The 27,038-nt window shown below is 38.8% G+C and overlaps 2 protein-coding genes across 5 annotated transcripts in view; both read right to left on the bottom strand.

The window, feature by feature from the left end:
* LOC121318186 (transmembrane protein 53-like) overlaps nt 1-10,029 on the bottom strand; it is a 15,026-nt gene extending 4,997 nt beyond the window's left edge. The window contains exon 1 of the mRNA XM_041254600.1: nt 9,944-10,029. The gene's annotated coding sequence lies outside the window, so the exon portion shown is untranslated. The remainder of the gene's footprint in view (nt 1-9,943) is intronic.
* Nucleotides 7,356-27,038, bottom strand: LOC121318185 (transmembrane protein 53-B-like). Of its 4 annotated transcripts, XM_041254596.1 has the most exons (4): nt 26,830-26,995; nt 15,678-16,166; nt 9,944-10,423; nt 7,356-9,334 (listed from the first exon to the last, which is right to left on the bottom strand). In XM_041254596.1, exons 1-4 carry the CDS (start codon nt 26,852-26,854, stop codon nt 8,910-8,912), a joined length of 1,419 nt encoding a protein of 472 aa, XP_041110530.1. In that variant the 5' UTR covers nt 26,855-26,995; the 3' UTR covers nt 7,356-8,909. The 4 variants fall into 4 exon arrangements, with proteins under 4 accessions (XP_041110530.1, XP_041110531.1, XP_041110532.1 ...); XM_041254597.1 differs by lacking the exons at nt 15,678-16,166; nt 26,830-26,995 and adding an exon at nt 13,605-13,916; XM_041254598.1 differs by lacking the exons at nt 15,678-16,166; nt 26,830-26,995 and adding an exon at nt 12,366-12,390.

Here is a 27,038-nt window from a genome sequence, read left to right as displayed (position 1 = left end):
GTTTGGCTTGCTATGTCCTCTTAACTGGTCATGTAGGAGTTCAAAGTGATCCTCAAAAGTTTTAGCAATGTTTAAGGAGTTTTTTTTTTTTTTTTCTATAAAAATTTACTGACATGTTTGATCGGCAATAAAAAGCATATTACCCTAGTGTTCTCCGTATGCACTGGTATTTTGTAGCCGTAAACAAGGATTTGTGTCGTACGCGCGTTGTAGCAGGTATATGGGTAATGCTACCACTTTTGCTATTATTAAAGGGCAAGCAACGTAGTTGCTGTCTGGAAAACTGGGGAAGGGGCGCAATGAATAACAGAAATTAGCAATTCCAATGTTTAGGAGCCAATTTACAATTTAGTTTTGTAAAGAAATCGTACCCCAAAACAAGAAAAGCTAATTTTCAGCCGGTTCCTGTAAAACAAGGAATAGTAATAAACACCCTTTGGAAACAGTTGAATCGTAGTTCATCGCTTTTGCTGATCTGTTGTCTTGTGTTCCTGGGAGGAAGGCAATCTACCTGGTAATATACATTTTGCTTTCACTGACTGAACCCTAGTTGACTTATTGTACCAAAGGATATGGAATGTGTGCTCACCAAATTCCATTATTCATTTTGATTTTAGTACCGCTTCAATTTTCTGACAAAGTGCAAAAAAAAATGTTTACCACAGCACTGAAATGCCGACACCCTTTGAGTATAGAGCCCATTGTTCTGCCATTAAGCCAAGCGACAAAAATAGATCATCACAGTGCATCTTACCAATTTCCACGTCTTTAATATGTGTTTTTTGTATGCATCCACGAATGGGATAGGGGATTTATATTGCCTAAATAGTACGAAATAAATTACCTATCGCCACACTGCTGCCCGCCCTTGTTGTGAATACCTTACTAACAAAAAACAAAACATGACTTATGATGTAGTCATAGCAAAGTCTTCCAAAGTTTTCTGAAATGTCCTTGAAGAAAACAATTCAATTGGCTCTCCAGCACTACGTATTGTAGATCCTAGAGACAATCATTCTTTATGTGATCATAATTATCTGATCCTGACTGTATTACTGTATGCCTATCGCCCTGTTTCATAACCAAATAAACAATATCTCAAACGTACAGTAGTTTACAGATCACATGGCGAAAAACAAAACACACACACACACACAAACCTCTTGTGAGACATGTACCGTAAGATCATGAATATAACTGTCTGATTTTATTTTGATGTATTTTTTTAAAAAATAATTTTTTCTTTCTTTTTTTATTTTTTTGTTCTAAGATTTGCTAGTTTATCCCTCCCTTCATCTGGTTTGCCTAGCTAGCGGCTTTAAACACTAAGCCGAGGAGTGTAAAACCATTTTAAAGAATTGATCGAATCACAGCAGTCCCTTCGTTGTAACAACACCCTCCCTCGCCACTCCCGAGGTCCTTTCCAGGGGTGTATTGCTGGGGGGTCGCGGGGGAGCGCTGCTCCAATTCTCTCTGGCAGGGCACCGCTTCTGTACTTTCTTTACGTGTGGAATATTGAACTTTTTTACTCCTATTAATATATGGAGATATGTATAACACATACAAATAAACAAAGAATCCAATAATCATAAAAAAAACAATTGAGATAAATAATGAAAAAGTTTGAAGCGTGTTGTTATATATTGTCCAGACTTGAACATTGATGTGAATAATAAATAAGTAGTTTTATTTCACCTACAAACTGACTGTCAGGCGGTCTGCCTAATTTACTGTCCTCTCTACTACATGCATTTGTACTGCCCTCCTCCCCCGACAATCTCATTCCCATAATCATATTCTTTATTAAAGGCAAACGAATAAACGCCATCAGTCTTAAACGCAATGGCTAGAATTAACATCAGGTGTGAATAATGTAGAAGTGAAAGGAACCTGTATTAACGCTGTGATGAGGTGTCAGCGTTTTACAATAAGATGTAACAACTGGTACAGTTCTTATTTTTAGACCCATATAAAATAAATACTGTAGATAAAATAAGCTAAACATGTATTTAAAATATAACACTCAATCGCAACTAGCAATTAAAGGGTGCCTTTACACATCTTATTTTGCAAACAGGTGTACTTCCATTTCAAAACCATTCTCTCTTTATTTAGCGGCTGCAATACGACAGTGAGACGAGCTGATTCTGGACCAAACCATTCAATGTACGAGAAGGGGGAGTGGGGGAGTGTTACGCATAGGATTAATAATAATAATGACGACAGCCTTTTAATCATGTGTGTATTAGTGTATGAAACTGGTTGTGAAAATATGTACAGTATTTGTATTTATGTTTAATATCAATATCTGTAAGTCGAGTTGCTTTAAATTGATACACTTGTTAGCCCTTTGAAATACCGTAATTACTCGTGATAAAGTGCGGCACTGTACTGAGTGTATGGGGAAACCTAATAGCGATCCCTCGCTCCTAAATATACCACCACTTGTCCTTTCCCATGATGGGAACCGAACTAGCCTCGACCCTGCCACTATGACAGTGAGCAGTTATTATTATTATTATTATTATTATTATTATTATTATTATTATTATTATAAATAATAATAATAATAACACTTAGAACTACAGCAGCGCTCGTTTTATATTCTATTAAGCTGTTGACCCAGAGCTATATGATCTTCCCAAATAAAAATGTGATTACTGATGACAAAATGCTATGAAAAATAATTTTCAGTCATGTTGTATTTGCAATGTGTAGTAACTGTAAATTGTTTGTTAAAATTTGGAGTTTGCAGAGGATCCCTTTAGATCGAGACTGAACCTGATGAACTTTTGTTACAAGGCGGATGGTCAGGTCTGTTGCCAAGTAAAAGTTTAGCACTATAATTGGCAACGCTAGAGGTCGGTATGAGAGTGGTCTGGGAGTGACTAATGAACAGAACAAAATAACCTTTTAAAAAAATAAATAAATAAATAAGAACACTTGCATTAAGTATGATGCTTTATCCATTTGGATCGTAGGAAGCCGGAATGTAGTGATGTGAGAATACACTACAGCCCTTGTTATTTCACAGTTTGTAATGTAACTGTAGCAGTGGAGCCATGCACGTGTAAACAGTGTGTTTTTGAATTTTGTTGGATTTTGTAAATAAAGTTTATTGAAATTTAAATTTGGGTGAAATGTGGCAGGGCTGAGGTTAGCATCCCCTCCCTGAGGTGTGGAAGGTGGCCACATGTTAATTGATTTATTGATTATTCCAGATCACCAGCTATAAAAGAGAAGGTGTGTGCGCTTTTTAACAAATACACAATCTCCGTGGCTTATTTATCTAGCAGGCCATCCCGATTCCAAAGGTAACATGCACTCAATGGAGCAATCCTATACTGCAGTAAATAAATGCTTGCATCTTCCTGCCTCCACTTGTAATTAACTGATCTACTCAAGTGCAAAGTATGGTGGTCTTGGCATCTTGAAGGTGGAAAGTCTGGTACCTGTCATACAAATTAGGCGATTGAATCGTATTGTTGACTACGCTGATGAGGTAATCCAAACGTCCCAATAAAATCGGGATTGTCCAGATATTACAGGCTTTGTCCCACGTCCCAATCGAGGTACTGTCGGGAGGCGGTTTGTCCCGATGTTTTGGGTACAAGATGAAAACCCAGGTGTAAAATCGATAGGAAATGCAGTATACGTAGTTGCTATACTGTCTTGCAGTGCAACAGCATACTCTACTGGTTTAGGGAGTGTTGTTTGCATTGCATCTATGCGGCTATCCAATCACGTTAACCTGCAGTCATATGATGCGGTATGCGTCTATAGCAAGCCATCGGGGCCAGAAATGTATTGATACTACGCGTAAGGAATTTTGTCAACGCATTGTGAAATTGCCAGTGAAAGAGTAGCATTCTCAAAACATGACAGTTTCACAACTCGTATTTTAAAATGCAAAGCATAGTGGGTGTCTTACGTGTGACCAATTTTACATTTTATGCGAAGAAGGCCATAAGGCTTTGATTAAACGCGCTGGCACATAGCCAATCAGTGTATAGTTTTTAAATCACATGGTACTTTGTAACCTTGCCCACAATGCGTTGTGGAATTTCAGCCACAGCCAATCCCGACTGCCTTTATAGGGCTGCATAATAAATGCTGAAAACACTGACCTGCTCAGAGTAAGAAGGTTGACTATGAGCAGAAAATATATAATGTGCGTGCATGTACAGTGCCAGTCAAAAGTTTGAGTACACCTGCTTAAAACCAGTTTTTTCATGGTTATCTATGCTTTTAATTGTATAAACGTGTCTATAAACACTTAATATTAGATTATATGGTACATGTACTTATATAAGTTGATAATCATAAGTGAATTGCATTCAAAAATGTAATTTTTAAATGAAAATGTAAATCTTGTCAATTTCAATGAAATGGTCACCCAAAGCAAGGGGATTTCAGTCTGCAGCCCAAATCAGTTACAAGTCTGAAATGTGTATAACATGGTGTTAGAACACTGGCCTAAGTATAAAAGTGTCTTTGTTAGATGTGTAATTTTTAAATGAAAATGTAAATCTTGTCAATTTCAATGAAATGGTCATCCAAAGCAAGGGGATTTCAGTCTGAAGCCCAAATCAGTTAAAAGTCTGAAATGTGCATAACATGGTGTTAGAACACTGGCCTAAGTATAAAAGTGTCTTTGTTAGATGTTCTTTGAGTTAACTAGCATGTTACATAATTAACCTTTTGTTACCAATTATTGTTAACAGGTGAGGGTCCATGATTACTATAAATATAGGTAGCATAGGCACAAGTTTGTCATTCCTGAATGTAAGGGAGAAGAAAATGGCAAATACGCTCAGTTAAGCAAAGAAAAAAGACAGTCTGTAATTACTTTAAGAAATGAAGGTCAATCTTTAAGATAAATAGCAAAAACTTTGCAAGTGCCTGTAACTGCTGTGACCAAGACCATCAAACGATTTGAAGAAACTGGCACTTATGAGGACCGAACAAGGTCAGGCAGGCCAAGGGTGACATCAGAATTAGAGAACAAGTTCATTTGAGTCACAAGTCTGCGAAACCGGCGATTAACTGCCCCTGAAATACAAGCTCAGCTAAATGCTACTAGAAGTATAGATGATTCAACATCAATTGTTCAGAGCTGGCCTAACTGGAAGAATTGCTGCAGAAACTGGACGTTTGAGGAGTGGAAGTCAGTCTTATGGTTCGATGAGTCAGAATTTGAAATATTTGGGTCCAGCTGCCGAGTATTTGTAAGACGCAGAGAGGTTCCCACTGTCAAGCATGGAGGAGGCAGTGTCAGGGTTTGGGGTTGCTTTGCTGGTGACAGAGTTGGTGATCTTCACCAAGTCCATGGCAAGCTCAACCAGCATGACTATCATAGAGTACTTCAGAGGCATGCCATTCCATCAGGATAACAGCTAGTTGGGAAATCCTTCATTCTTCAGCAAGATAATGACCCGAAACACATCTCAGAGTTGTGCAAGAACTATCTGGCGAAGAAGGAAAGTGAAGGACAACTCAATCTAATGACCTGACCTGCACAGTCTCCAGATCTCAATCCCATATATCTTGTATGGGACAAACTGGAAAGAAGAGTCAAAGCAAAGCTACCCACACGTGCCCTACATCTTTGGGAATTGCTGCAGAAGAGCTGGGAAGACATGTCGGTTGATTTTCTGCTGACTTGTTAACCAAATGCCTCGAGGCTGTTATTAAGGCAAAGGGTGGCTATTTTGAGGAATCCAAGATTTAGACACAGTTTTCAAATTTCTTGAACATTGCTTTGATACTCCTTATGTTTTGTTTTGTATACTGTAACATGTTTTCATTTTCAAGTATTTATAGAAACGTATACGACGTAAAACATTGTCAGTTATGAAAAAAACCTAGTTTCCAGCAAGTGTACTCAAACTTTTGACTGGTACTGTATGACATCTTACTGTATAAGTTAACACTATACGTTGCCAGTGACATATTAATAATAATCATTTTGGTTGTGTTACCAGCTGTAGTAGTGAGATTGCTCACATCCAAACTCTTGCTTTAAATAGTAACCTAGTGTAGTGGTGTCCCTGGAATATTGTCTTAGACTTTTAATTGAAGATTACAAGGTGGGTTTTTTTTTGTCTGTTTGTTTTGTTTTTTTTAATAATTACTTTTTTTGTAAGACTATTCCAAGCAGATTAATATTTCTAATTAGGATTAAAAATTAAGTCAATTTACAAAAGTTACAATTGTTCAGCACTGCCATTTGAACATTAAAATCTAAACAGTATGAAAATAACAATGTTACAGTACATTTTTGTCTCCACTTAGGATGTTTACTCCCTCTCCGTGGATAAATTTTGAATTTACTCCAATGAGCTATTAAAAAAAAAAAAAAAATAAAAAAAAAAAAAAACATTATTTAGGTTGCAATATCATGAATAAATTTGTAAATTATACATATTTTATGCATGAGACAAGTTCATGACCTTGTATAACTACAGAGTAAAGAAAGCCTTGACTGGCTATTACGTGACTCATTATGCCCTCTAAACAATATTATTCCCTCATTGGCTCTTTGTGCTACGCGTAGCATAAATCTCACTATGCAGGGTTTTAACATTATGTCCCTTTTGGCGTTCACCATTGTTTTTACGACACGTAGTCTAATAACTGTCTTCTTTACATGTTGATCAATATGGGTTCTCATTGGTCACTTTCTTACGTGTTGTGTCAATACTATAACGGCGGGTGCCACAGCTGCCAGGCAGGGACTTTCCCGGATCCCTGGGCTTGGGACATTCCCAGTGAAGTGTCCACTCTAGATTGGCTGAAATGGGCACTGCCTCCCTCCGGCTCCCCTATAAAAGGGGCTGGGAGCTGGGCGCTGGGCATCGGGCTTAGCATGGAGAAAAGGGACTGAGACCTGGAAATTGTTTAAACTTATTATTTTGGTCAGTGTTTTGTGTGCGAAATAAAGCCAGGTGTTGTACTTCGAGAAGCTCTGTTTTTTTGTCTCCTTCTTGACATCGTACAACACGTTTGTGGCCCCGATGGCTTGCCGTATGCATCATGTTTTTCTTGTTGTGTGCGCCGGTGCGTCTGGTTTTACTGGTTTAGTATCATGATGGCTGGTGTTGTTGATGAGCCTGTCGTTAAAAAGCAAAAACGGAAAAAATGGATTCAATCATGCCCATGGTTAAGTCATCCAATTAAGATTTTACAGACATTTCATGGACCTGTTTAAACATTAAATACACCTAATATTTCAGAGCATTATAAAAGCCTAAAAATAGTGGTACTTGCTTCCTTACTAAAACAGAGTGCTGTCGTTTGTTAAAAGGCAAGCATGCGACATCTCCCAACAGTTGCTGCCTACATTCTTTGTCTGGTGTGGATTTGCCCATTTATTGAGACTGCATGTCTGCATCCATTGAATTGGTTGAAAGTGTAAGGCAAACATTGAAAGTTATACAGATGTGGACATCAATTAGAAACAGTCCCAAAACTCAGTTACACAAAGGTATCTGGCATACTTTTAATAAAGTCCATATATGAAGAACGTTCGTTGTCATGTTATTTTTCCCATCCAGGAATTTGTTTTATCAGCACCGAGTCAAAATAAAGAAAACATGCCTATTCGGGTCTAAAATTTAAAAGATAAGTAGAAGGTTGTTTGAACCGAGGTAGCTGTAATTGAGTGTATCTGTAGTGCTGATTTAACATGGGTACAACTAACACAGGAAGCCTATCTACAGAAGAAAGATACCTAGTTTGGGTTACTTGCATTGTGCAATAGTTCACAAAGTTTCTTTCCTCCCCTCACCAATTGAAAGTGTCCTGATTTTTCGCTCTTGCTATCTGGTCACCCTACCTGATGCTGTTGCAGTTCCTACGAGGAAGGGTCTGTGTGACTTAAAGGCACACTCATTTGAGCTGTGTCATGATGAAAATAGGCAGTAATATATTACTTTAAAATGTAATAAAACAAACCAAGAATTACAAGAATAACAAATAAAATACAGAAAAACCGCACATTCAATGGCAATTTTCAATTCAACATCTACAAATCGCTTACTTTTGAATTAATAAATTTTTGGTTTTATTTTTAGTTATATGGATCTGTCGTGGCTTGCAATGCACCCAGGGCATTGTGATATTAGAGTATATGCCTGTCATGCCTTATTGCTTACTTACACAATTAGTCTGCATGGCACAAGACATTTGTCCTGGAAAACTGTGTTGCCAAGCTACCAGCCTGTTGTTTCTCTTGTTGTGCAATGTAAATGGCTAACATCTGAAAGCCTGTCCTCACTGACACAGCCAGTTCTTGCTGTACAGTCTGGATTATAGTTTTTGGCACAAATAGCAAAAAAGTAAAAACAAATTGGGCCTATTACATGTGGTCTCTATTTAGAACAGCTTTATAAATGTAATTCCATATACAAGGTATTCAGGTGGTATGTTGCTGCCAAAGCTATTTCTGTTTCAATTGGACATTCTTCAGGTTAAAATAACATATAGACACGTGGGGATTCATATATATTTATCTTTTTTATGTATATGCATGAAGTGTACATGTCTGGGTCAACAGGTTTAAAAGTGAAGCAATGCATTCATTAGACATTTGGGCTCTTTTCAGCAATGATAATTTAAAATTAATTCTAACTTGAGGACAGTCTTTTGTTCACCATTCCCAAACAAAAATAATAATAATAATAATAATAATAATAATAATAATAAATAATAAAATTAGAAAAATCAGCACTAGCGGCTTTGTAATATTTATTTGGCATTGCTTTGTTGGCTCTGACAGCCCTAGAGGTGAAGACAAAGCTAATGGCTGGTCAAGTTATTCTGTGACAGTTCTATACAATGGTATATAATGGGATTTTGTTGGGGAGGGAGTTCCTTAAGCTTGAAATGTATTTCTTGCTCAAGATTCATTATTCTCTTTGGAAAGGTATTGCTTCTAGATTATCTGCTTCTGGAGTGGGATCCTGGAGACCGACAGAGGCTTTGTCTTTAGGAGACATGTTGAGGGACTGCAGGAACTGATGCAGTGTCTCCAGGTACTCCTGTGGGTGTTGTCGAAGGTGCCCTGCATGGCACGACTCTTTCCAGGCTTTGTACATGACTGTAATCCCCTGCTGCTGCCACCTTTTCTGCAATCTCTCTAGCTCTTTGTGGTCACTAAGTGGATCATTCTCACTGTGGAAAAACAAGCCAGGGGTCTGGAGTGGGTTATTCCAAAACACCTCAATGGCTGCATTGTAGTAATCCACTGTATAGCCTTCAAGAACTCTGAAATAAAGCAGAGTGCTCCACTGCACTAAACCTTGCAAACTTGGGAAGAACATCTTGCTGACTCCTGGAGGGGGGAAAATATATGTTTGTCTTTTCACAAAACATACAAACCAAAATAACTGGTGTTGCTTTATTTCTATTAGAACTGCATTTCCTTTAACAATCAATTACCCTGTAGTCTCTAACTTGTAATACCCTGTGACTTGGCACCGGTAAGTCCCAAAAAGCACAAACTGGTACATTGTGTTCCAGCAAGGAATTTAGAATCTCTTAAACTGATAAAGACTAAATATAGTAAACAGATTTGAAGGTTGATTTATCTATCTGCCTGTCTAGGCACCTGTCCAACTGCATGTCACAATTTTCCATATATCTGGCTCTGCTTAACTAATTGTCATGATATTAACACTATTTATCATAAATTCTTGAGAATATCAGATTCTGGATGTATAGGTATGTCATACTGGTGTCTATCTGTATGTCACACTTACATTTTACATAACATTTTCATTAAACTATTCATTGCTATTCCTTATCCTATAGTATGCTGTACATACTGCAAGGGTCGTGTTCAATGTTTCGGTTTGTAATGATAGCTCCAATTGTCGTGGCAGGGGATGTATGTTACTGACATACTTGTATTAACTTAGCATGTATCATGTATGAAACCCACCTTCTGCCATTTTCTCCACAGAGCCTATGACAAGGCTGTCATAGATCTGACCCTTGATCCGGTCAGTCATACTCTTGTATTGCTGAGTATTCTTGGAGATGTGCACCATCATCTGGGCGAAGGCGTATCCTCCAATGGAGAAGGCATGAAGCAGGAGTGGGCGGGACACAAAGGTGTCACTCTGCAGCAACTCCAGCACCTGTGCGCCATAGTCCAAACCCCACCTGGGCCACAGGAAGTGACTGGTCTCACTCTCCACCGTCAGAACGTCAAACCCCTGCCTGAAGTAGATCTCACGATACTTGTCCACATCGTGTGGTCGAGAGCCCAGCCAGGGAAGAAGCAGCAGCAGAGGCTTGGGGCCATTCTGTTGGAGCATGGAGGCTGCATTCTTGTAAAACGTGATGGTTTTGGAAATCCTCTGGACTGTGATTCCACTAATAATGGTGGCTTTCTCCATTATTTTACTAGGAAAGGGTTCTATAAAATAAAGCATACATATTTTAATACTTTACAGATGTAGTGAAGGGAATAGGGTTTTTAAAAAGTTCATAAGAACACATGCAATGTGATAGACACGCCATCATCCTATTGTTAGACAATGTCCAACGTAGTTATAGAATAGCATTGATATGGTAAAACATTACAATCTCCCAGTGCTGCAAGTAAAGTTGTTTTTTGAGTAACAAAGTTGTGAGCAAGTTTCAGTGCAGATGAAGTGTCCCTGCAGCTAAGACAAACAGGCCTTTGATACAATATAGTGCACAAAACATTTAGTGTGGGAAAAATATAGTAAACAAAATAAACGTTTTGTTGTTTTTTTTTGTAAAACTGAAAAATATTTGAGACACTACAGCTTTAAATCAGCTGACACTTCTGGCAATCATCATTAGAATTGCTGCCACAGGGTGAAAGTCAATATCAGACCAATGCATCTCTGTAAGGCCAGGTTATCAAATCCAGGATTCGGCTCGAATACACGCTTTCTGATTTTGAGCAGGGTTCGGATTCAGAGGAATAGTTTAGATTCGGTGAACCGAATCCAAGTCCTATATCCGACCAGACGCATATCCATTTTAATACATCCTTCCAATGTTTGCAGTTCTTTAAATAAAAGGCACAGATCCGATATTTAACATAACTGTTGTCATAACCATAACAAGGTTGTCCTGGAAGAAAACTTGCTTCCTTCTGCTCTGACAATGTTCCCCAACTCTGAGGATTGGTTTTTCCAGCAGGACACTGCTCCATGCCACACAGCCAGGTCAATCAAGGTGTGGATGGAGAACCACCAGATCAAGACCCTATCATGGCCAGCCCAATCTCCAGACCTGAACCCCATTGAAAACCTCTGGAATGTGATCAAGAGGAAGATGGATGGTCACAAGCTATCAAACAAAGCCGAGCTGCTTGAATTTTTGCGCCAGGAGTGGCATAAAGTCACCCAACATCAATGTGAAAGACTGGTGGAGAGCATGCCAAGACTCATGAAAGCTGTGATTGAAAATCAGGGTTATTCCACCAAATATTGATTTCTGAAATCTTCCTAAGTTAAAGCGTTAGTATTGTGTTGTTTAAAAATGAATATGAACTTATTTTCTTTGCATTATTCGAGGTCTGACAACACTGCGTCTTTTTTGTTATTTTGACCAGTTGTCATTTTCTGCAAATAAATGCTCTAAATGACAATATTTTTATTTGGAATTTGGAAGAAATGTTGTCAATAGTTTATAGAATAAAACAAAAATGTTCATTTTACCCAAACACATACCTATAAATAGTAAAACCAGAGAAACTGATAATTTTGCAGTGGTCTCTTAATTTTTTCCAGAGCTGTATATAGTAACTGTTGTAGACCTTAGTGTTTTGTTGCTTTGTCTGTCATACGGAAATAAAACAAACAAAAAAGTGCACAGAATCATAATTTTTGTAACTTTACAACTGTCAGATGTACAAAATGTTGTTGAATATGCTTTAGAATTTTTAATTTTGGATTACTGTAATGTGCCAGTCCAAGCTGACCCATTTGGGAACTGCCGCTTCGTTAGAATAATTTTTAAAACAGTTAATATGTGTTACACACACGGTGCATTTAAATCAACGTGGGTTTTATTTTGCAGGGAGATTCAAGTTACTCATTACAGTAATGTTTTCCTCAGCTCTTAGATTGGGCTGTCAACAGACTCCAGAAATGTAAGGCGGGTTAGGTTTTTTAACTCGCCTCTCTAAACAGCAATGTGTTCGACATGTAGAGAGTGAGTGTGATTTGCTGGAGCAGTTTAGTAAATGCATTTAATTGTGGTGGCGCTTCTATCCGGAGAGCCTCGTAACAACGATTAATCATATTGCTTTATTTTTTATAGAGTAAACAATAAATATCAAAATAGCACAACACCACTATTATAGATAGCTTTGCACTCACCTGCACTCTTTCATTTAACCTTGTGGCAGCAGGTAAAGTTTCTGTTTGTTTAATAATTCTGGCTTCACACAGTCCCGCCCACTCAGAGACTCAGAAAGCCAACCAGCAGTGTATAGGTCTGATTGATGGAAACGAACCTCGCAGGCAGGTGTGTGCTTTTGGTAAGAATTAAGTAAAACAATTCAATTAATTTAGCGACACTTTGCACAATTCACACTCACTTTACTGAATACATTGCAGTTTAGAGAGGTGAGTTACAAAATCTGACCTGCCTTAGTGTCAGGAGATGCTGCAGCCTGTTGGCAACCCAACTCTCAGATCAGGTGACACAAGTTGAAACGTCATTAAAGAAAATAGCGGGTTATGGTAAAGCTGCAGCTCTCCTTCCTTGTAAATGTAAACGGTTCTGTATTTTGATGTTTCTGTTGTGGGGGAGGGGGCGAGAGGTAAATTGTGTACGCTTCAAACTAAAATATTATTCAGGCATCTATTTCAGTTCGGTAATAGAAAATACTATAAACTAAAAGGATCAACAATATCAATTGTGCGTGTCCCGTTGTTAGTAGCTGCCAGTCTCTTTTTCATTCAACAGTTTCTTTCAGTTTTCTTGACAGTTTTTGTAGATTCGATATTCGGTTCGGTATTCGGCGGAATCTTTTCAGGTGTTCGGCAGAATCCCAAAAACTTGGATTCGGTGCATCCCTAGTATTAAGTGTACAGTAAGTTTATTTTAGTATTAAGTTCAGCACACATAAATGAAACTCTAGAACCAAATGGTGGGCAACAGCAGTCTACATCCTCGCTTTTACATCCTCCTTACAAGGAGGAAAACAAATAATACAGCCTGTTAACTATGTGGTTTCTGACTACAGCCTTATCAAGGGGGAACACTGTATTATGCACAAAACATTAACATGGGAAAAAATCCACAATCATTATACTCAACTGGTATATAAAACCAAGCACAGGTTTACATAAAATGTGGACAATAAAGGGACTTAAATATTGGTATATACAGCATATTTATTATTGAACTAGCATTACAGTGTCTGAACATTGCATGACCAGTTGAAAACCATCACAACCAACTCTAACCTGGCTAAACCAGTGCTGGACATGTTGTTATTGAAATCTAATGTGTATCCTGCTCTATATAGTACAATTTATTTTATGTCTATTTGGGCTGCAATTAGCCCCGGGAATGGATTAAAAAAAAAAAAAAGAAAAAGATAAACTTACCTGGCTCTAGAAATCAGCTGCAGTTAGTGCTGTTTCATGAGCAGTATTTCAACTGACTCTGTAGTGAAGACATTTCCTCCCTTTAATAAGCAGAAGCATGGCTAAAAATAATACAACACATGCTGATATTAAAAAAGCCAGCCAAAGCAGGACACCTCCTCTTGAATGTGACTGCCAATAACATTAGAATGCTTCCTTTTTAAGACACAGTAAACAGTCCGAACAGGTAAAAACAGGATCCAGACCAGTATGAAATGCAATGTTAAAGTTAGAGTTTTAGAATGAACTCCACCCCTTGTAACATCAGGAATACACCAGCAAATCAATACCAGTATATTGTATATCTTTTCTTTATTTTATGTACAGGACATTGGGTGGCCTGACATGAAAGGCTCTACAGAAATGTCAGGTGATTGACTGATTGCTTCAGAGATAGTAATAATAATCTTTATATTGCACCTTTCATGGTGGACTGCCTTTACACGACTAGGATTTGTGAGCTATGCATCACCAGCAGAATCACTTACAACAACATCAAACCTGAAAGGCAGAACACAAGGAAGTGAAGTGACTTGCTCAGGGTCACACAGTGAGTCAGTGGCTGAGGTGGGATTTGAACTGGGGACCTTCTGATTACAAGCCTGTTTCTTTAACCACTGGACCACACAGCAAATAAGTTAGACACTTCAGGACAGTGCAATGGTTCTAGTACGTTATACACCCAGTTAACAATACTAATAAGTTCAATTTGTGTAATAAATGAACCAGACCATGTACACAGAAACCTGCACTTTTTATGCCCCAGCTTTCATGTGAAGTCTTTTGCAAAGAAAGTTTTGTTCTTTACAAATCCTGTCCCATTCGTCACATGGGTTTAATGATTAAAGGGTGAACAGAACCATTTTTGGCTGTAGCCTTGGTAAGGTGTGCTGTTTTTGGTAGGAGAGAGGTCAGTAGTAATATACAGACAAATAGGAAGATGATCAATGATTCTTGTTTTTGTGATTAACTTTTTTTATTTATTTTTTTACAATTTTTAAAACTTATGAAACAATCACATATGAATTTTCCTGAGGGTCTTTCTACCAAGTACAGCTAAGCATCATCATAAGGCTACACTTGTTAAAAAGTCTGCTTTTGAATAGTACTTTGTGCCTTGTGCCAATATAAAAGGGGATATAGTCTGATTGGAACAGTGGGTGCATTAAATAATTGAGTGTCTCAGAGCGAGAATTTTTCCACTCACTCTGATCACTGATGAAATCTGCTCTGTTGGCCTCTGAGCTGCTCAGGGGGAGCAGAACTGAGCATGCCAGTTAGTAATCCGGAAGAAAGAGGAACACATCTACTGTGTGACAGTGGTGCTTTTCCTTTTTAGCAGAAATAGTATTTTTTTCATTGCAATAAATAATCACTACGATATGAATACAAATCACTAAAAATCAAAGATTTTCTCAAAATAATCCGGTTTCTACACTATGTAGTCTGCTCATGAAGTATTTCCTGGATGCAGACACAGAAAAACACACCTTTCACATCTTAGCCTTCAGCTGTGCCATGTTGAGGGACTGCAGAAACCGATGCAGTGTCACCAGGTACTCCTGTGGGTGTTGTCGAAGGTGCCCTGCATGGCGTGAGTCTTTCCACGCTTTGTACGTGACTGAAATCCCCTTCTGTTGCCAACATTTTATCAATCTATCTAACTCTTTTTGGTCACTTACTGGATCATTTTCACAGTAAAAGAACAAGGCTGGGATCTGGAGTGGGTTATTCCAGTAGACATTCAAGGCAGCATTGTAGCAATCCACTGTATAGCCATCAAGAGCTCTGAAATAGAACAAAATGCTCCACCGCACTAAGCCTTGCAGTCTATGGGAGAATATTTTACAGACTCCTGGAAAAAAAATACATTATTTTTAAATAATAAGAATAATAAGAATAAGAATAATAATACAGCAAACAAATCAAGCCCTAGTAAGACATTCAGTCATTTTGGAGTACTTGCAGTACCATGCTGTAATTGTGACATTCAAATTATCGCAAACCACTGACTGCTAAACATCATAAACTCACCTGTTGCCATTCTCTCCACAGAGCCTATCACAAGGCTATCATAGATCTGACCCTTGATCCTGTCAGTCACGCTCTTATATTGCTCAGTATTATTGGACATGTGCACCATCATCTGGGCGAAGGTGTATCCTCCAATGGAGAAGGCATGAAGCAGGAGTGGGCGGGACACAAAGCTGTCACTCTGCAGCAAATCCAGCACCTGGGCACCATAGTCCAACCCCCATCTAGGCCACAGGAAGTGACTGGTCTCACTCTCCACGGTCAGAACGTCAAACCCCTGCCTGAAGTAGATCTCACGATACTTGTCCACAGTGTGGGGCTGAGAGCCCAGCCAGGGAAGAAGCAGCAGTAGAGGTTTGGGTCCATTCTGTTGTAGCATGGAGGCTGCTTTAGATTCATTCTTGTAAAACGTGATGGTTTTGGAAATCCTCTGGGCTGTGTGTTCACTAGCAATGGTGGCTTTCTGCATAATTTTGTTAGTGTGGGATTCTGCAAAATAAAGTTAATACTTTGAAATTGTAGTGAAGGCAATAGTGCTTTTAAAAAGGCAATGAGATAGACAAGCCATCCTCATATTGTTAGACAATGTAGTTATAAAATAGCATTAGTATGGTACAACATTAGAACCTCCCTGTGCTGCAAGTAAAGTTGTAATAGAGGTCCTCTGTCTAGTTTTTTTTTAGGCGAAGTTCCTGTTCCTTTAGGTGGAGCATTTTCAATGGGAAACTCAAGGGTGTTCTCTTAGGAGGTGTCCTTATACATGGAGACTACTGTATCTAAAATATATGATACTGTGTTTACTGTGATGTATTTAATATAACCAAATTAACACACTAAAACTTTTTTTTTTTTTTCTGAAACAGCAAATGGTTACATGTACAGTAAAAAAAAAAAAAAAAAAAACATAAGAGCTGGCTGTGTTACATGCTCTTAGACCAGGACTCCACTATACTGGGTATGCCAGCTACAGCGTGCCATTTCCCATGCAAATGGCACAATTAAAGGTGCGATCACCAATTCCATACACAACACTTGCAAAATAATTAGCTTTCTATATGAATCCTAAGCAAAATTACACAACATCCTACACTTTGGCCTTGACTTAAGTTTAGTGGCCTTGGTGCCCTCTACAAATGTATTGAACTGAAGGCTATTTTGGCCTTGCCCTTTTTGTTGCCAATTTAGAGCCCAGATGTAACCATACATATTGTTTGCCTGACTAAATAAAAGTATTGTCCCGTTTTATGGAAACAAAGCAAAGTCCACAGAGCTTATCCATGCAAACATTACAGAAAAGAGCAGTTGCAAAGCACAATAAAAATCAGCAGCAAACAGTCAAATTCAAATAAAATGTAAAATATAAAAAAATAGAGAATATAGTAAAAGATTACATGCAAGAGCAGGTTTAACTAAGAGCAGTTAACTTATATTAAATATTTGCCTATATGTGTAAAGTCCAATATCAGCACGTAATAAGTACGATGAATGGATGACAGCGATTTCAAATAAGAGCAATTACAAAAAATGTGAATACAGATACCTATAAGAGTAATGTTAAATACAAGATACAGGAAGTAGTTATAATTAAGAGCAAGGTGCAAGTGCAAGTACTAGGGCTGTCAGTTAAGCCTCCAAATAGCAATCGATTAAACAAGGGAGGCAAAAGACAAGGCGAGCAACAATTTTGGATGAGCTGTAGTGGATGGATGGCAGAGGCGGAGGCTGGCCAGGAGGGAATTGCAGTAGGCAAGGCAGGATAGGACCAGGGCCTGAACAAGGAGCTATGGGGAGTAGTCGGTGAGGAAGGGGCGAATTCTGCATATGGTGCTGAGGAAGAAGCAATAGGAGTGTGCCAGAATAGAGATGTGCTGAGAGTAAGAGAGAGAAGGAGCAAATAAGCAGGAGCATGCACTGCCTATGTATGCAAACAATAATGCAAGCTGTTTAAGGGGCTTTGTCTATTAACACCAATGAGGTGTGTAAATGGAGAGGAATTGATGTGAAAATAATAAGAAAATGGTCCAAGTTGAGAAAGTGTGTGACTTGGGTCTGTCATACAGAGAGTGCAAGAGTAATTTAACATCATTTTTTAAAATATGTTTTTTTTTTGTTTTTTTTTAAACATATCGTAAATTGTGCCAATTAATTTGCACATGAACTGTAGTTTAGAATTCTAAACAAATATATAATGAAAAAAGGAAGAAAACCCCTTAAAATTTAAATATAGCTGAAATATGCAGTACACGAATGCAGCACTCATCTTACTCTCCTGTCTCCGTCCCACATTTCCCATGCACAAAGTAGAAATTTAACCCAAAGGTGGATATCACCTAATCCCAAACTTTGTTCCCTGTATTTTTTTTGTTACAATTGGCACCACGATGATAGTTCACTGTACTTTGCCAGATGACTGAATGGAGCAATATTACTGAACTGGCTCTACTTCAAATTAGGAAGATCAACATATCTCGAAATGGCTTCTTGTGAAAATGCTCTATGTTTTAAAGCCGAGTTTCTCAAGGGGTGTTCTGAAGCCAAAGGGGGGCGCTTACATCCAAGAGGCAGGGGGGCATTTTAGCTAAAAAAAAAAAAGGGGGGGGGGGTGTTATGTTTTCTTATTTAAAATTAAAGAAACGTATTTCAAAATGTCGATTAACTACTTTCACACAATGTGCCAGTGATGCACTCACTGATTTGTGCACTGTAAGATTGTGTACAACAACACTGCCATTTGTGCTATCCGGTTTGCAAATGTAATATGGTCCAATCAGAACGAAGCAGCCATTCCATTTATGCCTGTTGCCATGTTACGTTACGCATCTGAATTTCGCAGTTTATTCTTATTGTTATCTAGTGATGTGTGTTTGAGGAGATTTTTGGAATCGGTGCCGAACCGGGTATTTCGATTCTGGTTCCAAAACTATTTAGAACTATTTAGAAAAACATGTCCATATGTCAGTGTGGATGTCAATCTCCAATTTGCACAGTAACAGCATTAACAGTAACAGCAAAAGCAATTGTGTGCTTGTACATGAACCTTGTTAATTGCAAATTTCACAAAGCACAATTTAAAAAATCTGTAACCAATTGGTATATGCAAAATGGTCCATGCATGTTAGGATCCCAAGCTGAAATATGATCCCATCGGCTTGGGTTAAATTACTTTTTTAGATAGCTGAAATCGTGTCATCTTCGGCTTGGGGTTGTCTTGCAAATGATCCCCTCAAGGTACAGAAGATTCACTTTATCCAAAGTGTTTTCATCACTTCAGGTAAAAGTGAGACTGAATTATTCTCCTGGGAAATACATAGTGTGACGATCTGTGCATTTGTTTTGTACTGTACTTCTGTGTATGCATGTTTACGTGCTGTGTGTGTCTTATGTTGTTCCCATTGTTTGTAATTGTGTTCCCTTCCCCCTCTTTATTTCCTGCCTGTCTCTGTTGCTGTGTGACCCTGCCTGCACGTGGGGGCATGTTATGTGATTAGCCCTTCCCGCTGTATTGGTCGTGTAATGTGTGGTCTATGTCTCCCCTGTGATTGGTCCCGTCTGGAGGGGCGGTGGTTCTCTCCAACAAGCGAGGGAAACTGTGCCGTTTCCAGCATCAGAGAGGGAGGTGCTGCCCACCTGGGCATCAGAGAGTGCTGCCCGTGTGCTGGAGAGTGAGAGGAAGCAGTGGAGCGGCTGGAAGCCCTACCCTTCTCGGATCCGATGGGATGGCAGATGTGAGGACCTCTTTGAGGACCTAGAGGACCGAGGTTAGTGTTAGTGCGCTGTCCCCGTTAAGAGGGAAAAGAGTAAAAGCGGAAGAGGGGCGGGCCATCCCCGAAGGCAAACACAGCAGCCAGCACCATTCAAGGAGAGAGTAGCTGATGCAAGCGCCAGCCCTTTCAAGGGCTCCTGCAAAGGGAGTGAGCAGAGAGCAGGAGCGGTGATGGCTGCCAGTGCAACCCCCTGTCCCCCATCAAGCGTCAGTTCGTTCAAGGGCTCCTGCAAAAGGGAATGAGGCGAGAGCAGGCGCGGCGTCGGCTGACAGTACAACATCCCATCCCCCAGCAAACACCAGATATGTCGCCTGTCTGCAGGGAGCCACCACCTGACTGCAGGGAGCCACCGCCTGACTGCACGGAGCCACCGCCTGACTGCAGGGAGCCACCGCCTGACTGCACGGAGCCACCGCCTGACTGCACGGAGCCAGCGCCTGACTGCACGGAACCGTCGGAGGGTCCCGCGCACCTGCTGCCCTGCTCCCCGCTTCAAGTGCTGGGGGGTCCTATCAGGTTATCAGAGGGGTTAAATGGGCACCCCTGACCAAAGACCTAGCCTGGCAGAAGTAGGAGAGGAGATTGTCTGCACCACAGCACTGCCCGCTAACCTCCTTAAAAGGATCTGGGGGGAGAACCTGACATGAGGGGAGAGGGGCTGTGTTTTAAGGGAGGAGGTGGCCGATTCCGGCTACAAGTTGCATTGCACCCTGAGGACTTTTTGGGACAAAAAGAGACTAAATTGGGGGCAGTGTAACGATCTGTGCATTTATGTTTCACTGTACTTCTGTGTATGTGTGTTTACGTGTTGTGTATATCTTCTGTTGTTCCTATTGTTTGTAATTGTGTTCCCTTCCCCCTCTGTATTTCCCACCATTGTTTAACTGTGTCTCTGTTGCCCTGTGACCCTAGTCTGCGTGTGGTTCTTTGTCTCCCCTGTGATTAGCCCTTCCCGCTGTATCAGCTGTGTTGTGCGTGGTCTGTGTCTCTCAAGAACATTAATTCCCTTTTTGTTCAACCACTCCAGTTTGGCTTCGGGTTATTGTCCTGCTGAAAAGTAAATTTCCTCCCCAGTTTCAGAGTCTTGGCTGACTCAAACAGGTTTTCCTTAAGGATTTGCCTTCTCTTTGCACCATCCATTCTCCCCTCTATACTGACAAGCTTCCCAGTCCCTGCTGAAGAGAAGCATCCTCATAACATGATGCTGCCACCACCATGCTTGACAGTTGGGATGGTGTTGACTGGGTGATGTGCAGTGTTGGGCTTGCACCAGACGTAACGCTTGGAATTTAGACCGAAAAGTTAAATTTTTGTCTCATCTGACCACAAAACCTTTTTCCACATATCTGCAGTATCATTAACATGCTTTTTTGCAAATTCCATACGTGCTTTAAGATGAGGTTTTTTGAGTATTGGCTTATTTCTTGCCACCCGTCCATACAGGCCAGCTTTGTGTAGGGACCAGCTTGCTGTTGATGTGTGAACACTGACTCCCATCTCAGACACAGAACTTTGCAAATCTCTCAAGGCCATTGTTGGCTTCAGAGTAACATCCCAAATGAGTTTCCTGCTGGCCCGGCTGCTTGGTTTGGGAGGGCGACCTGATCTGGGTAGTGTCTGGGTGGTTCCACTTCTTAATGATGGACACTGTGCTGAGAGGGATAATCAACACCTTTTGAAATTTTCTTGTACCCTTCTCCTCCTCTGTGCCTCTCTACCCCTTTATCCCTGACTTGTTTTAAAAGCTGCTTGGTCTTCATGGTTGCTTTGTTGGATCCCTATGTGAGCTGTAGCTTGAAAGTCTTTATATACCTGAGGGAAATTATCTATAAGTTAAACCACTTTGAGTACACACAGGCTTAAACCATTTCACTCATTTTGTGACCTTTCAAACAAATCATTTTGCACCTGAGCTGATTTAGGGCTGCAGTAGCAAAGGGGTTGAATACTTCTGCAACTGAGATTAATCTGTTTTTCTCTGTAAATCTTACTTATTTATATTCTACATGCATTTTTTTTTTTTACTTTATCAATGTGGAGTAGTTTGACTTAAAATTTCACTTGACTTAAAATGTGTATTTCACATTAGGGTCGGCCATGCTCCGGCTCTGGGATCTGGAGCCAGCTCCGGGACCTGGAACCGGAGCGAATCTTGCCAGTTTTCTGAGATGAGCTGAGGCTGTTGGAGCCAGAGCGGAGCTGGAGCTGGGTCACTGGGGCGCTCCGGAGCATAAAGCCACAGCTGAGGTTCTGGAGCAGCTCCACTATTACCTGCCTTTCATCACATTGAAAAAACATGATTCAGTTCAAACATTTGAATGAACAAAATAAAGAAAAATCAATGATAGACAGAGCCCATTATATGTAACATTATATTAAAGTTGAAACGTTTCTCAGAAGTAAGAAAGGCCTGACTTTACCCTCATGAATTAATTACAAAACAAAGGATGCTATACTTAATGTTAAAAAAAAATCTTGTGTGCATTTCTGGTAAAAGCATAAAGTAGACAACGCATATTTTTTAATAATCCCTGCCATTGCAACTTCGTTTTGTAGTACACTCACTTGACAACCGTCGATCACAACGGTGCACGTCTATTAGCCCTGAGCAAAATTTTCGCCGACACAACTAGAAGTATTCTTTCTATATATATATATATATATATATATATATATATATATATATATATATATATATATATATATATATTGTAAAGTAGCAGGGAGAGGGACAGATTCCTTCCTGTCTAAAACAGATGGAAACATACGTTTTGTTTAAAGTTAGTTCTGTTGATTTGGTAATTGGTAATTGTTTAATTGTTAATTATCCCCTGCACCTGGCTGTCATTGTAAATTAGAGCCAGGTGCAGGGTATTTAAAGAAAGCAGCCAGTCTGTTCAGGGCTGCTGGTGTGTGAGGAGCCCGGTTGACGGTGATTTCAACCGAAACAAAAAGATAGTGTGAAAAAGCCTTTTTGGGGGTGTACTGTTCTGTCAGTGGTGTGTTACAGGTAAACAGCTTAGCTGTCCTGTGTTAGTGAGGTTCCTGTGTGTAGTAGTTAGAGCTCGAGAAAGAGCTAGGTGTTTGTTTTGTCTGTTTCTGTTTATTAAAAGTGCGCGTAAGCACTAGAAAAATCAATTTCTGTGTACTGGGTCCTGAATTAAAGAGGCAACGAACCTTAAGAGTTACAGAACTCATCACTATCTATCTATCTATCTATCTATCTATCTATCTATCTATCTATCTATCTATATATATATATATATATATATATATAGATATATATATATATATAGATATATATAGATATAGATATATAGATATATATATAAAATCACACAGTGTTATTTTTCTTCTTCCCAATTTAGAAACTGTTGCCAACTTTTTTTAAGTTTGTACCTAGCTGTTTAATTTTTAAAAAGTATCAGAATCCATTTTTCTGTTCTACTGCTGTCATGAAAAAGATAGAATCAGCTTGGTATTCAAGAGGAATACAGTCTAGATTCATAGAAATTTGTCTTAAAACCAGATTTCACATTCTTGTCTAAAAAAACACATTTTACCTGCTTGAACAATTAAAAGAAAACTTAAATAGAATGATACTATAGTAGGCAAGAACATATTGATTAGAGGCTTTAGTTTTTCTGGAACCAGAGCAGCTAAAAGCAGCTGGAGCTGGAGCAGCAGTGTGGAGCTGCACTCTAGCGGCTCCGGAGCTGGAGCAGAGGGTCTCCATCAGCTCTGGAGCCAGCCTGGAGCTAGTAAAGCCAGAGCACGGCCAACCCTGTTTCAGAGCATGTTTGATTGCAGTACCAACAGAGTCCAAGAGATGGCACCATGCTTCAAAGTACAGAGGTTCAGAAATATGATACTGTTCGCCTACATTTTTCAGTATTGTTATTTATGTGGTCTTGCTTTGTCAGAACAACATGTTACATACATAAATGGCACTTCCAAATAAATCTTATATGTAATCATGAAACTAACTGAATGAGCTATGTCTTATTAGAACTTATTGCATTTTAATGACTTTGCATCCCAGATTGCAATTGTGAGCAAGTGAAGTTATTGTTGATTGATTCTACCTTTCGGAAACACTCTGTATGCTGCCTGTCTTTATTCTTTTGCATTTTTTTTAAAGGCTTAAGAGATATCGACTGCCTAATTTCAACCACAATGAAATTAAACTGCAATGTTTCAAAATATTGTCAACATAATATACAATATATCCCAATAGAATAAGAAATTATTTTCAAATCTGCCCAATTTATAGTTGAGTATTAATATGTCAAGGTTGCCCCAAAACATCCCCAGATTCCTGGTTAACCACTGTTCATGATATTCTGTTCTTTCTTGTGCATTGCTTTGATCTATGTAACATGACACTCAGTCTCAAGCTGTCTAGTTTTTTTTTTTTTTTTTTTTTAGTTTTGGTAAAGAACACTCAGTTTTCTATTGGTTTCACTAAAGACACAATCTACATGCCAAGGGTGTTTCCTTGCTTGATTAACAGGATGGTCAGGTCTAGATAACTTAGAGACAAATACCAGAAATTATGTTTGTTATGCCAGCATGTTCATTAGGTACAGTAAACGTCTATGTGTGTGTATCTGTACACATTACCAATATCCCAATGGAAATATAATGGTTGTAGCTAATAAAATACTTTCATACATCTTACCAGTGGTGTACTTCCATATACTATATTGATTTCATATCTGCAGTTTGGAAGGAAACATATAATATCACAAACATGTATTTCCATTTTGAAACGGGGTTCTACACTAGGTAAAAAAAAGTTCTGGCTTTGCTTGCATTTTCTTCTATGAAACGTCCCCTCATCAGTGTCTCCATCTTGTCACTAATTTTTCCTATTGCCAATTTAGAAACTGTTGCCAGCTTCTGGCAAGGTGGTAAATCTGGGCAGGGCAAAACAGGTTGTGATACGTATTCTCATTTCTGTCAACTCTCTTATTTTTGACTGACCTGTTTTCCCCTTCGAATACATGTAAAACAGTTATCAATGCACTGTTTTCCCTAGGAACTTAACTAGTGTTTAAATGAGAGAAAACTTTGCAGGCCTTGTTAAGTAGGATCACTTTCAAAGGCAACTATGCAGAGAAATGCAGTGCCTAACTAGTATTAATTTCTTTTTTTCTAAATGACAGCATGAGCCGGGTTCTTTGTGATTTTTTCACCATCTGCTCGTTACACTTGCTACAAGTCTTTCATTATCTCTCTGTTAGGTTAAGCCATTTAATCTTAAGAACCGGTTAAAATATCAGTTTCTTGCCATGATTTATACAAGCATTGCATGCCTGTAATAGCCTGTGTATCTGCCTGTGCAATAGTGTTGTACTCTTGCTCTTACTATATTATTTAGTATGTCTCTCTTCATGTAGACGGCCCAAAGTTCTTCACCAGGGAATAAGCAATGTTTTAGTCTTTCTGAAAGTTTTTATATTTGCAGAGTAATCTAGGAATGCATCCTTTTATTTGATATATTAGGAAGGGAGAGAAAATTGTTTGGGAAGATTTGGTGGTTACTTGTGGCCTGGTTTATTTAAATAATAGTTGTTAAGATTATCCCACACAATGACAATTTAACTGTCCAAGTTTTGCGTATAATCATAAGCTCCTTATTGCAGTTCCTCCATTATCATATAATATTGTTTCAGCTCCCCTTGGCCCCTTGTTCCAAATCGCTAGAGGGCTCTCCTTAACAATTTTCTTAGCGGGCGGTGGGGGGGCTTTGACAAGTCTCTCTCAGTGACGTAGCTGTTCTGTTCACTGAATCCAAATTAATTTAGCAGGACCTTTGTCATTGCCTGCAGGCTGCCGTTGTGGTATATGCAGCTCTAGATTGACTAGTATTGATTTCCCCCCATTATAAGAAACAAAAGTGAAGTAATGTTCCCGTGCTGTTACAGTTAATGACTTAGCTAGTGTTCAAATATATTTATTTTATACAGGATTCTTTCCACATTTAGTAAATGTAACTGGTGACCATAAAACATCAAACATCACAGGGATCCATCACACAACACTGCTCGTTACACTTGCTACAAGTGTTTTTAGTAGCCATTTAATCAAGTCAATATATAGAGCCAGATTTATACAAGCATTGCATGCCTGTAATAGCCTGTGTATCTGCCTGTGCAATAGTGTTGTATGAATACAGTCCATAGCATATTGATAATGTTTCTTGTGACTGTATATTTTGAGGTTTTTTTTTCTTCTCTTTCACAGAATTTAATTAGATTTTTATTGACCATTATTATTGAAGCAGAGAGAGTGTAATACTAAGATCTAATTTACCCTCACAAAGTGCTCTCCCATGAACTGGGAGATCTATTTTGTTATCAGTGACATGTAACTGATCACAAGCCAGAAATTCTGAATTATTTGTTTGGTAGAAGACTGCAGTCTCTCTCAGTGACGTAGCTGTTCTGTTCACTGAATCCAAATTAATTTAGCAGGACCTTTGTCATTGCCTGCAGGCTGCCGTTGTGGTATATGCAGCTCTAGATTGACTAGTATTGATTTCCCCCCATTATAAGTTCAGATTGAGTGTCTAGCTGGTGGTGTATATATATATTACGCTTATTAAAAGGTTTCATCTTGAAAAGTGTTTCTCTTCTTTCTCATCATCACCATTTTCTCTCTCTCTCTCTCTCTCTCTCTCTCTCTCTCTCTCTCTCTCGGTCAAACGCTCTCAAACTATAAACTTTTTTCGACCGCAAATCACCAATATGTCTGTAGGGTTTTAGTGGTTTACAATACATTCAACGCTCCCTCGTCCTCTCTCTCTCTCTCTCTCTCTCTCTCTCTCTGAGTCCGCAATTGCTTCATTTTATGTAATTCGTAGTTGCTGGCATGAGATGCAAATCTATTTCTATACATACATATATATATATATAAATAAAGTGAATAGTGGAATTATGACACTCCCAAATCACCACAATACATTCATACATATAAGGTGATAGAAGGTTTATATATATATATATATATATATATATATATATATAAATATATATATATATATATATATATATATTTTAATATAGAAAAATTAAGGATACTAAGTAATGAATCCAAGATCAATAAAATCACATGCACCATAAAGGGCAGGTGTTTATGTTTTTGTAGCAAGCTGTTTCACCTGAATGCTTACATTACAGTGTATAGCATTTTGTAACAATAATTTTATAGTCATACACACACAGGTGATTCATAAGTAAAATGATAATACAAACAAAAACTATTTGCTGTTTAGCCAATGTGATTAGCACAGAGTAGAATATTAATACAAAATTGCTTTTGTTTTTTATTCATCCTATCAGGAATTTTAACTGATTAAAAGAGTACCAATATTAAAAACTGACCTTGCATGTTCCCAACCATCTGCATAGGAGTCTCTCACGCTGGCAAGAGTCTCCTTTTCTACAGTGTTTTCCATAGTTAATCAGTTACCTCCCACATTTCATCCTTCATGGTGTCCCAGCCTCTACATTCCTCAGTGGAACATGCTGTCAACATGCCTTCTGATCAAACATTGGAAGATCTTATACAGCTGCTTTAAAGACAGAAAAAC

Source organism: Polyodon spathula, chromosome 7 (genome assembly GCF_017654505.1).
Source record: "Polyodon spathula isolate WHYD16114869_AA chromosome 7, ASM1765450v1, whole genome shotgun sequence".
NCBI lineage: Eukaryota > Metazoa > Chordata > Actinopteri > Acipenseriformes > Polyodontidae > Polyodon > Polyodon spathula.
This window is presented reverse-complemented; position numbering and strand designations above follow the sequence as displayed.

Bases quoted from the DNA above. Each gene is read 5' to 3' on its own strand.
- LOC121318185 (XM_041254596.1), bottom strand. From the start codon at position 26,854: ATGCAGATGGTTGGGAACATGCAAG. The intron at 16,167-26,829 runs GTCAGTTTTTAA...TTTATTTTGCAG, and splicing joins GATGGTTGGGAACATGCAAG to AATCCCACACTAACAAAATT. The intron at 10,424-15,677 runs GTGAGTTTATGA...TTTATTTTATAG, and splicing joins TGTGGAGAGAATGGCAACAG to AACCCTTTCCTAGTAAAATA.